General features: G+C 36.4%; 1 protein-coding gene across 1 annotated transcript in view; it reads right to left on the bottom strand.

Annotated features, from left to right (window-relative positions):
* Positions 1 to 12,128, bottom strand: part of LOC149426289 (uncharacterized) — a 322,323-nt gene extending 310,195 nt beyond the window's left edge. Inside the window, exon 1 of the mRNA XM_089648840.1 lies at positions 11,975 to 12,128. Within this exon, the coding sequence (XP_089504966.1) occupies positions 11,975 to 11,990 (16 nt within the window). The 5' untranslated portion in view covers positions 11,991 to 12,128. The remainder of the gene's footprint in view (positions 1 to 11,974) is intronic.
* Between the last annotated feature and the right edge of the window lie 776 nt (positions 12,129 to 12,904).

The raw sequence follows: 12,904 nt of genomic DNA, 5'->3' as shown, positions 1-12,904 counted from the left end.
CTTCTCTGCAAAACTAGCTCCTCGCTTTGTTAAAGCAAAAGTGCTGAGAAAAATCTCAGATGTAGTGTATACCCTATCGGACGCCTCTGGTAAACACATCGGTAACTACCACGTGAAAGATATTGTCAAACTAGGAAGCGTGGACACAATAGACACCACCTTCACTAGGTCACCACATACATAGCTAACAAAATTTTGGCTCTACCTTTGTCCCACGAGATTTGGCCCTCGTGCAGACAAACAGCATGTCTCATCGCGTAAGTTTCATATAAAAACTCGCATTTCGACCTCTGCAAGGTAACCTTCTCATTTTTCAAAAAACACAGAAGTGTCAACTGTGGGTTTTTTTTAATCATTTCTCACCCATACATGTACTACTATGCTCTTTTGTATAAACCTTTTGTTATTTTTGTTTCTTTGTCACACCTCACCGTGTAATGTATATAAATTGTACTCATATTTTGTACGTATCTTCTCTGGAATTGACGTCATTCCAGTCAAGAGATTTTTTTCCACCTCCAAAACGATTGATGCTCCCGGAGTCATGACCCTGGACATCAGTTGTTAGTCGTCACCATTCTGACACTTACGACACTTACGACACTAAGTATATAACTATTTTTTGTCATAACTACCACAAAAAGTCACGTACAACATTATATGTAAATGTTTTTTTAATTCTCTCATGTTCTTTGTTCTTCACATTGTTTTTTCACATTGTTTTTTCACATTGTTCTTTCACATTTGTTCGTCACATTTGTTCCATTGGGCTCCATCGTACATAAAACAATGACCCTTTGCAACATACACCCAATTGAGGTGAATTTTCTACCCCTGTAACTTGTAATCATAATGCGTGTGTAAATTCCAGTTTGGTATCGTCATTTGATTCATGTTTACAAAGGTGTAACAAATAAAAGTTACAATTACCTTTTTTAAAGTTTTTTCAGTTTTGTCTAAAAAATTGAATGGCGCTCAATATTCCCATTTGCTCTAATTTGTTGTTTTTTCAGAATTTGATATTGACACGTCAATTCTGAAAAAGGTTGTTGTAAAGAAGAACAAACGCCGCTTTGTCCTCCTCATCAATAACAATAACACCTTTCGGTCACATTGAGTATGTAAAATCTTAAGATCTCAACTTTCTGACCCCAATTTGTTATATTATGTACTATATTTTGACTTAAATGACATTAATTTGCCTTGTCAAATACACCGAGCCAGGTCACTTATATTAAGTCATCCTGTGTCTCTAGGTGCCTCTTGTATCTACTTGTAACATAAAGTTCACAACATTCGTGTTTGTGGCAATTTTGGCAACACCAAGTGTGTTCCCCGTTTTGTGTTTGGTCATTTTAAGTAAGTAAAACCCTAAAAGGTCTTAAATAAACCACTACAAACCTTTTTGTAAGCAAAGAGTAAGTAAAACCGAGTAGGTCTCTTTTGCTATATGTATGTCTTGTCTAAGACATCCTTATAGGCATATGTTTTGTATTATTGCCAACTTAAAGCATAAACCCAACCAAAGGTTATGCCATCTCAACATTTTGTAAGCAAAGAGTTAGTAAAACCAAATGGGTCTCTTCTGCTATACTGTGTGTCTCGCGTAAGACATCTTTAGGCATATGTCTTGTATTATTGCCAACTAAACGCATAAACCCAACCAAAGGTTATGCCATTGTCCTTTTTGATAATACCAATAGCCACTACTTGATTGTTTTTGACATTGTGTATGTATCTTTTTTCCGGTATTGAAATGGTACTTTTTTATTATTGAACGTTGATATGTTATTTTCATGATACATGAGAATGTTACAATATCCACCATGAGACGAGGGATCGTTATAAAATCTAACACTATACATGAGAATGTTATAATATCTACCGTGATACGAGAAGTTCGTTATAATTACTTTTTTACTGGCTCACATACACTGTGGCCAAAGAGATAATTTGTTCCATAAATGGTTATAAATATCTATGTTGTACCGTCCTTTCAATACTAGGGTTCTTTCGTAATTCGTTCAATTTCTACATGAGACGTGGAAACGTTATAATATTTACCATGATTCGTGCGAACGATACAATATCTTGTTGTTGTTTTCTTTAAATAAGTTGACACTATGTACTTGTTCTACCGGACGTAGATCATTTTACCCTGACTTGTCGCCCTTAATTGGGACCCTTTTGTATAACTCATGACACTGAGGGAAATGTCCTTCACTGTAGTGAGAATTTTTGTTCTTAAATCATGTATATTTGTAAAGAGTTAGGAAATTTGCTGGTTGATATATTTCGTCCTCACATAGAGATCGAATTGAGAATTAGCTCAGTCACTATCAATTTTCGCTACTCAACCCTCCATCCTTCACCCTTCCATCAAACTCATGTACATTTGTAAAAAGCTAGGAAACCTGCTGGTTGACCACATTTCGTTCTCTAAAAAGAGATCGAACGGAGAATTAGCTCCATCACCAGCAGACCTTCTCGCTCAACGCCATTTTTTCCTCATCCCTCATTATTCTTGAGGTTGATTTCATGAATCTGGAAGGTGTACCCTACGCACATAGCGTATCGTCTGTCTTTAAGACAATCTTTATCCATGAAATTTGCTTCAAATATTTCCTTTTTTCACCCCATTCCTTGGTAATCAACACATTTCTTGTAATTTTGAAAGTCGTAAGTTGTTATCGCTCAAGCGCTAACACCGGCCATGGAAGGCCAACTTCTTTCAGAAACTTGGTGTTACTACGGCACAACCACCTACCTGTACCTTGTAAATCAAATAGGTAACCTCACGCTAGTCGTGATAGTTTTTGTCTCCCCAATCTCGGGATACTCATGGTATAGTCAGCACATTAGATCTCTCTCCACTCTCTCCTCTCTAACCAACAACGTTTTTTTGTCTTTTTGTCTTTTCTCTTGAACACAATTTGTTTCTCTCCAAACGTTTTTTCATCATTGGTCTACCAGGCAGGTAAACTTCAAGAATTTTGACTATAATAATAACCTGTCCCCGGATTAAAAAGAAGACCAGCAGCCCTCCTCATCACCTGCAAGCTGAGCTTCACTTCTTTGCCGCCTTCACTTCCATCACTCACTTCTCTCCAATCTCTGCGTACCAAAAACACCCGACCGCACCCAAATTAGGTGTGAGTCGTGCGTGCAGTAGCAAATCAAGTTGTCTCACCATTCAAACCACATTCAAAAGAACCAACCTCAGAGCATGCCAGCTCAAGGTTAGTTATGTTCCTGCAATCAACTATTTGCCGTTTGAGCAACAACCACTTGCCGTTGTGCAATCAACTATTTGCCGTTTGAGCAACAACCACTTGCCGTTGTGCAATCAACTACTTGCCATTTGTGCAATCAACCACTTGCCATTTGTGCACATCAACTACTTGCCGTCGTACATTCAACTACTGGCCATTGTACAAATCAACCACTTGCCGATGCGCAAACTCAACATATTAGCCATGACACGCATCAATCATCAATCTACTCACTGGTATAACTCCAAGTTTTTACCAACTTCATTTCACCTTGACAACCACTGCTCCACCACATCAGCATAATGGAATTCACGCTGGTACAACATCAGAACCCGGATACTTCTGGCCCTCAGCATCACCATCTCTCAACCACAACCAAGAAGCACAGTTCAATTTCTATGGCCCTAGTGATACTTGAGTGCAATCTCAAATGGGTCAAGTTACAGTGAAAGTGTAACTTTAATAACTTCAGTGAAATTACGTCTACTTGGTACTCAACAAACACTACGCTCTTCAAACTTAGCTTACAGACCAATGAAATTTTAGAATCAGGTTGTTGTCTTTTCATCACTGCATAACCTTGTATGTTGTTCTTGTCATCACTGCATAACCTTGTATGTTGTCTTTTCATCACTGCATAAACTTGTATGTTGTTCTTGTCATCTCTGCATAACCTTGTATGTTGTTCTTGTCATCACTGCATAACCTTGTATTTTGTCTTTTCACCATTGCATAACCATGTTTTTTCTCTTTGTTTTTTTGTAAATCAACACTTTTTTTTCTCTCTCTACTCCCCCCACGACAAGGTGAAGAGGATTTTTAGCGCCTAAAGCTTCATTACCACGTCGCCTTTTACTGGCGGAGGGAGAATGTGTTACGTAATACAGTCTCCCTATTGTTAAATGAGGCATAAGTTGCCCCAACTTCCCCTCACAGCCAGTTGCAGCGTATTCAAACACACGCGGCCAGATGGTCAAAATGCGTGTTAAAACAATACAACGCCGCGTGATCGGACGGACCACCCAAGCTGTCGGCGGTTCAATACGGGCCGACCCCGCCGCGCTGCTTCAGTCTCCATTCCACTCGGGCCTCGGACAGCCACGCGCTCTTGCAGTTTGTCAATTATCAATTCACCCGAACCTCACGTAGTTCTCGCGTGTTTAAACTATCTAAATTATTGTAATCAATAGTCTGCCGCATCATTCGAATACATGATTCTACATCCCGAGATTAACCTTTGTCCACCGGAGCCACGCTTCCGTCGAAGCACCTTGTGTCTCCTCATCACCTCAACGGTACCGCTGCTTTTAAGCGCGGGAAACCTGGGTCAACATGATGTACCACATCTCAAGGCGAATCGTAAGCTTTCAACCTTCCCCCTTTTCTTGTGTTCAATTCTCGTAAATTCATGTAGAATCCACGCTTTATCTGGTCGTCACAAATTAGTAGAGAGAGTTAGTAGGGAGATCTATGTCAACCTGTATTTCTCGAGACAATTAATATACCTTGTGCCTCACTACCCATGTGTTATTATTATTGTGTGATAAACCTACCTTTTGACCTCCTAACCGATGGACGAGCCTGATGACCAAAGAAGCTGCCCGCCCCTGATAGTACACGAGCCTCATCTCTCTACCATTTTATCTGAGCTTAGCCAATTTAATAACCAGGTTCGATTCCCGGTTTAACCAATACTTAGCAAGCTATAAATCTTAGTAGTTGTAAATCAATAATTATAAGTTTTATATATATATATATATCAGATGTTATCGGGTATTAATACCCTGCGTCATGTTTTTTGTTGCTGGAAAAACTGTCCAGAAAAATTTTAGATGACCGCAAGGCTCATTTTGGATTGCAGGTGAGCGTGTCACTCAGGCAAAATCAGATCTCTCTCCTCTGCATTTTAGACACCCTCAGGGTGCACTTTTGCCAGCCCAACCGCGCGATAGTTACGTCGTTTCACTTTCGAGGTGTGAGTTTTCGAGCTCTTTTTTTCAAAATTGCAGTTGTTCACTTTAAACGAATATTGCATGGTTAAAGCCAAATATGAGGTTTAAAAATTAGGAAAAAAGTTGTTGATAGAAGGATTTAAACGTTCAAAATCAGTTGTATTTATTTTTTAAAAAGGCCTGCATTTGAAAAAAAGCAGTCGGAAAATAAAACATGCGTTGAATTTACCAAGGAAAATTCAAATGCACGTCTTGTAAACATTAGTTTATCATTTTTTTATGATAAACTAATGTTTACAAGACAATATTTTTTATGCATAGCACAAAGAATAACAAATTATTATAAGCAATAATTAGCCGCTTGAAATATCCATAAAAACTGAAAATAAATGCCGCCGACGGGAATTGAACCCGCACCTTCTCTTGTCCGGTCAGGTGCTCTGAGGCCACTTGACTGAGCTATTTTTACTCGGGAGCATAGACATATGAATATTAGTAGACCTGCCCTAAGTGATTAAAAGCGTATTATCCCCACTCCCCATACCGGTTCCATTGGAGCCGGCTGTGCTCGCGTATGGCCTCAAGTGAAATTTGAAAACGTGACGTCATCATTCTTGTGCGAACTATGGTCGAGGCATCATCGGTTCATTTTACGAAATAACACGGCAAAATGTTGACTTGTACTATGAAAACTTGTAAAAATAGATGTGAAAAAGAGAATAAACCCAATTTTCGTATTACATTCCAAATATAAGCATTATTTTACTTTATTTTAAGCATATTAACATCGTATAATATAGATCAGTTTTAGAAACATATACTATCACATCGAGAAACGTCTGGACGCGAAACACAAAGCTGGTTGGTTGCTGGGAAGTAAATTATGAACATTTATAAAAGTGTCTTAACTAAATACTTAAACGAAATATTCGACTCTGAAAATAGAACCGAATTTTTTTGCCGAATTTGGACTTCGCAAATTTGTTCATAACGTGGCGAGTAATTTGCGCTCCCATGTAAAAATGTCTATTCATTCAAAAGCAGATTTTACTTTTAAGAAGTAAATGGTGATATTATAATGCGAGATGCCTATTTACTGTCAGATTGATTTATTGACGAATCACAGTCAGCCTTACGCCCTTCGTTCTTCAACAGTTGATTTTACCCCTCGCCTTTATCTTCTCGTCTATTAATTCCTATGTCTGTGCTCGGGAGATATTTTCAATTTGTATGGATATTTCAAGCGACTAATTATTGCTTACAATATATTTTTTTTATTTTAGGTTTCGTCTAGCAAATATTTTCAACATTAGTAACTTAATATAATGCCCATAAACTGAATAAAATAAGCCTTTCTAATGGGCGGCGAATTTATAATTGCGATTTCAGTGTGGTTCTATTGAAAAATAGAATAAATTAACTTACTAAAATCGCGTAGGAACTATTTTCCTTCAAATATTCGAACAAGATTCAGGTGCTTGGTTTTTTTTCGTTTTAAAAATTTACCTACTCGGTTAATATTGCATTGGAATGATTTTTTCTTAAAAATTTTAATAAAATAATATGAAGTTCGACACAATAATTTTTGCCTCGTACACCCTTGAAAATTTTTTTAGGAGCGCATGAATTTGCAGTGGTAAAATATTATCAAAAACCTACCTGGATATTTGGTGTCAGAATAGGTTGATGTGCTGTTTGAGTACTGCAGTTAGGAATTTTTCTTTACATACTTAATTAATGCAATAGCAAAGTAAATAAGATGCTCAGCAACCCAAGTGGCTCATTGATAAAATTATCAATAATCTGCTGGGTCCTTTTTTGCAAGATAAGGCTCTTATTGTCGGCCTCTACCCAGGTGATCGATCTGGCTCGGTGGTTGGTGTCGTTATTGTGGGCCTCGACCCGGGTGACCGATCTGGCTCGGTGGCAGGTGTCCTGAATTATGCAAACCACCTGTGCTCTTTTTAGAGTGTCGGTGACCAAAGTGGCTCAGTGGTAGTTATCTTAGTTAAAGTAGCCGATATGGATATCAAACGTTTAGAGCTACGTAAGCCGAGTGGCTCGGTGCAAAATCAAGGCTCCTTTTTGCGGGCTAAGGCTCATACTGAGGGCCTTGGCCCGGGCGACTGATGTGGCTAAATTAATGTAAACTCACATTGTGAGTTCATCTCAACTCACAACAAACCTTTGTGTAGGCAAATATTCCTTGCTTCATCCACATTCAAACATCATATTACTCAAAACCAATTAGATGACTGCTTCTATTCGAGGACATAACAGTTGGAGCAAATTGAATATAGGTAAGAAGAATATCTTGTAACTGACAACGTCTACCAATGTGAAGAGCTTAAATAATTTAAAATAAATTGGAGTCGATCCAAGATCACAGAAATGTTTATTTCAAGTTTCATACGCGTTTTTTTTTCTTATCAACTCTTTCTTTTTATCAACCATCCGCTCACCAACAATAATATAAATGTGTACGAAAACACTCAACTTATAAGCATACAACACAAGAGGTAATAAGTGAAATTCTCTATCTACTCACATTATACCCCCTCAGCTATTAATTAAAATGTGATGTCGTTTAACCTGCAGCTGCCATGGCTTGTTTCAGATAAAACCGAAATAGTGCCCTTTGTTAGGCTTAATTAAAATCAGTACAGATGATTGCCCTTGCGCACGACCTACTACGTAAATAGACACGAAACAGGTATATTGACACCTTCTAAAATATGATATTTTTAGAACAATTTTTTATTTATTATAGATTGATATTTAAAAATACGATAGGGAAAATAATTATCCATGGCAATTTATTTTTTTTGCAGCGATGAAACTTACCTTCATAAACGAAAATTCAATCATCAAAACATAAAATTTTTTTGATTTTCAAAATACTTCTGTCTTAGGTTCTCAAAGGAGGCATTGTGGTTTTCCTAAAAGCCTTTTTTATCTTTGGGGACAGCGTTTGGAGAGTAAATCTACCTATGTTAACAGTTTTTTTTATGAAAAAGAAAGAGAATACATTATTGAAGACCTGTATTGTTGTAGGTTGGAAACACAATGGAGGTAAATTATTTTTCAGCCATTCTTGCACAAGAACAAGTCGCAATATGTAGATAATATGTGTATTGAATATGAAAACATGATTTTATTGCATTTAATATTATAGTATTTACAAGTTGAAAAATGCATCAAAATAATCGGTTATTAGGCGATTCAAGCCGGAAAAAAATTAATATTGAACACCTGACGCTGACTCATACAAACAACTGCGTGAAGAACGGTAAACAAGTTGTTTTGATGATATTGACGTCACAAGAAAACTTGTAGGAAAATTATAAATAGCCATTAAAAAAAAAATATTCGGGCTGTCAAGAATTAGCACGAGTGGACGGAAAACCTCCAGTTACAACGCGATCTGTTATAATTTAAAATTATAAATTCCTGAGTTTCAACTGAAAGCCGAATTCGCTTCTGTTCCTCCATCACGGCACAATTATTTGAAAATATAACAACTATGAACTTTGTGCAACGAGCTGTTTACGGCGGGCAGTCTATCAGCTGAGCCAGACGCATCTGTCATCATTAAAATAATGGGGCGCCTCCATGTGCCGGCCCTTATAATCAAATGACTATGCCGCCGCTGAATTCCTGCTGGCTACCGACTGAACTGGCCACCGCTGTGGATTGCCTAAAGACTAGCCAATTTCTGCTGCTGCCATTGATGCTGACAACCTAGAGGCCAGCCAATTCTTTCTGGCTACCGACTGAATTAGCCATTGATGCTGACAACATAGAGTCCAGCCAATTCTTCCTGGCTACCAAGTGAATAATCCATTGATGCTGAAAACCTAGAGGCCGGCCAATTCTTTCTGGCTACCGACTGAACCAGCACTGATGCTAACAACCTAGAGGCTGGCAAATTCTTCCTGGCTACCGACTGAATTAGCCATTGATGCTGACAACCTAGAGGCTGGCCAATTTCTGATGGCTACCAATTGAACGCACCATTGCTGCAGCAGTCGCCTACGCCATTTGCTGTATCGTATGGCGCGATGATGCACAATATGCTCCAATCTGAAATTATCGTTGAAAGAATTCCGACTGTCTCAGTTTTCTATTTGTGTATTAAAACCCAGTTGTATTGAAATACATAAAAACTATTTTTTGTGAATTGATTTGGCTGTAAGAAAAAGGAAGTACATATAAGCTTTTGTACGTTTTGTATACCAGTACAATACTTGTAATTAAAATGTGAATTTTGATTTGAATTGTCTTTCTTTTATGATAGTTTGGATAGAACACCTCACGGTGTTTTACTTAAATCATTACCCAAGTTGAGGGCTGATGTGTGCCGGTGCTTATTATTTACAGTCTTTTCTTGTGCAGGCAAAAACGTTCCGTAAAATATGGATAGTATAATGACAACGTAAAAATTTTTGCACACGCGTTTGGTACGACTCACAGTGGTCCCAAATCCCGATCTAGCTATACAAAAATATTTTTTATGGCATTTGATGCAAAAGGGTCACAATGTAATAAAAAATACTTAAAATGTAAATTAATTTTTGCCATTGTCACAGTTTAAAAAAAAATAATAATTACTAATAAAATGCGTATAGTATCATGGTTCGGTTAAGTCATAACGAAGTAATTATTTTAAGTTATTAGTTAAAAATATATTTTAAATATAATGTAAAAACAAAACCGAATGACATTTTTTGTTTATGAACTAATGGCCGAGTCGCTATCGTCACTATTATTAAATGCTAATATTTCAACATTGGCTTTGTTAACAGACTTCTGTATTTTCTTTGCTGGAACTTCGGGAATCGATAATAATTTTAAGACACCACTAGGTAAGACATTGGAATGTTTTGTTGACATTTTGGCAGCATCACGTTTTTCATGTGACCTCAAGCTGATTTGAGTAGCATGCGAGAGTTCTTGTGGACTTCGAGAGATCAGAAGACATTTAATTTTTCTTGTTTTGTTTTTTGGCGAGCATAAACCAAATTCGTTTTCTGGTCTACCACGAAGTCCCTTATCAGGCGTCACTACAGAAAGAATAAAAACTGTGTTAAGCCATTTTGCGTGTTTAAACTTCAATTTTAAAGTACTTCTTCCGACTTCAAACCATTTTTTATGAAATATTAATAGAAACAAAGCGATGTTTTTCTTAAGTAAACTATCCTCGAGACTTTCAAACGGTTTTTCTTAACTAAATTTTTTATATGTTCATAAACACACTGCCGTATTGCAGCACAATTCAACTTTGACGTGCCCTTTACTTCTAGAATCTCCAAAATATCCAAACGATAGAATGTAGGTACAGGCTCTGTAAAAGACAAAAGAGCAAGTTTAAGAAAACAAATTTTATAAGATATTGTATATAAAGAATGGTTTTATATGAAACTAGTTTTGTATGTTGGTACAAATCGGTACACGATTTTGAAAGTTTAATCAAACTTTAGCAAATAATTGTAAATATTGATACTTTTTTCACGATTTTTAATTAATAATGAAAGTAATGTTGAAAAGGCAAATTATAAAATAATTAAATCAATTTGAAATAACATACAATAGACTTCAATTTCTATTTTTGCGTAATTTCTCTGCGATTTCAAATAACATTAACGAACGAACAGCGTGCACATCCGAAAGCGAGTGACCGCTGGGCGAACGATTGGCACATCCAAAGTGTCGTGTTTACAACGTTGTAACTTATCGCGCATATTGTTTAAATTTTTTATCGATGTGAACATAATACTAGGGACATTTTTCAATGTTGTGAGAATATTTTTGTACATAAATAAAAACATCGTTGAAATCTTTTTGTCTAGCTAGCTTCCTCTAAGGGGACCATAGTGCGACTGTGCGACTGTGAAAAGTTCGATTGCTCTAGTTTTTCGAACACCTTCATAGTGAATGTCTGATAAAATAAACACACGACCATGTTCTAAAGTTTACAATTGATCGATGAGGTACGGGAATCTATTTCCTATATATAATGATCGGTCTTTTCTGTGCGGAGTCTTTTCAAGTGGGTACATATCTAAATGCTTCGAGATCAGAGTTTGATACTCAGTTAAACCTGTGGCGAACTAGTGCATGAGCAGTTGTGGTATATTTTGTGTAGATTTGCCTATTTTCTTGCAGCCCGGATATAAAAGGGTATATTTTGGAGGTGATCAAAAATTTCCCTTGGTTAGAAAAATTTCGCATGCTTTCCATTACCTGTTAATGTTATAACGATCATCGATCAATCCCATCGTCCCACTGGCTTGGTAACAATATGAAATCAACAAAAATAGGAGATTTCGCGCAGTAAAGTAAAGTTCACTACAGTTTGTAAAGCAGCCATTGTGGGATTTTTCAACGCAGGGTCTTTTTTGTTGATTTTTTTTTGTGGATTTCGTACCGTTACCGTGCCAGTGGGACACCGGGCTTAATCCGTCGCAATCTATCCTGGCCGATAGATAGTTTATAGCCTGAAGCATGCCTAAGAGGAAGTTTGTAGGATAAAGAAAATGGTAGAAACCGTAGTCCCTCAGGTAGAAAACAAACAGTACAAAGCCGCCCCATATGACACAAGACAAACAATATCGCTGAAAGCTTGTGGTACGGCGAAGCTTTCGTCAAATTATGGATGTAGCCTAAGGGTTTTAATTCAGCAGTCAATAGAAAATTAAGAAATTGTGTTGATATCGAGGGAAAAAATAAAAAAAAAATTATTTATCTTACCTTTCATTCCGTCCATTTTTCTGGCTGTTTAAATTTTGCAGAAATCCAAATCGAAATTGCGTTAGTCGTTTTCCCCCACTGAAAAAATTCACTTATGCCACTGTTTGTCTATTACTTTCGTTTCATACTTCTACGAACACAGAATTTAAGTATAACTGAAAGTTAATTAATTCACACCTCCATTATCACTATCTAAGCAAACATTTTACTTCAATTGGCTTTTCACGATGAAACGAAACTGGAATCCAGGATTCTAAGATATCATCTGAAACAAAGAAAACAATATTATTAGCGTATATTCTCAATCGCTTAGAAATGAATGAGAAAAAATAAATTACAAAATGTCTTAAAGTTTGTGATCTAAAATCTCCTATCTAAAAAAATAACACGACATAATATGAACATATTTAAGCCTATAATAAATTTAAATAGAAATAAATGTAAAAACTGAAATAACTCAAAATAATAAAATACATAACACTAAAAGTAAACTTATTTCTCGAGTATTACCAATTTTATAAAAATCTTTTTTCTATACTGAACAATTGAAAAACGTGGAAAAAACGATTGTATGTCTTATTCTATTCAGGGAAATTGATCTCCTTATGTTCCAGTGCTCACTATTGGCTCTGCAAACCTATCTTTCCGTTGGAGTTTCATCATTCCTATGTAGGTACATTTAATTACTAATATGTTGGCGAAAACATTATGAGTCGAAATAAAAAAAAACAAAAAATCAAAAAATTATATTCTATTCTCAGTAAAGTAAGTTTTTCAATGATCTTGTTTTATAAATTAAAACGAAAATTTTCATATTTTCTCAAAAGCTTTTTCACCTTATGAAGGCTAAATCTGAAATTATAATGTTTTTCTCCACCTACGTCATATTTTTTTCTAATGGTTCCAAATTTTATTTTCAAAATAAAAATA

This window comes from Hesperophylax consimilis, chromosome 1, assembly GCF_061612785.1.
Source record: "Hesperophylax consimilis isolate HC1 chromosome 1, BYU_Hcon_1.0, whole genome shotgun sequence".
NCBI lineage: Eukaryota > Metazoa > Arthropoda > Insecta > Trichoptera > Limnephilidae > Hesperophylax > Hesperophylax consimilis.
Note: the sequence above shows the minus strand (reverse complement) of the source record. Positions and strands in the feature narration are given on the sequence as shown.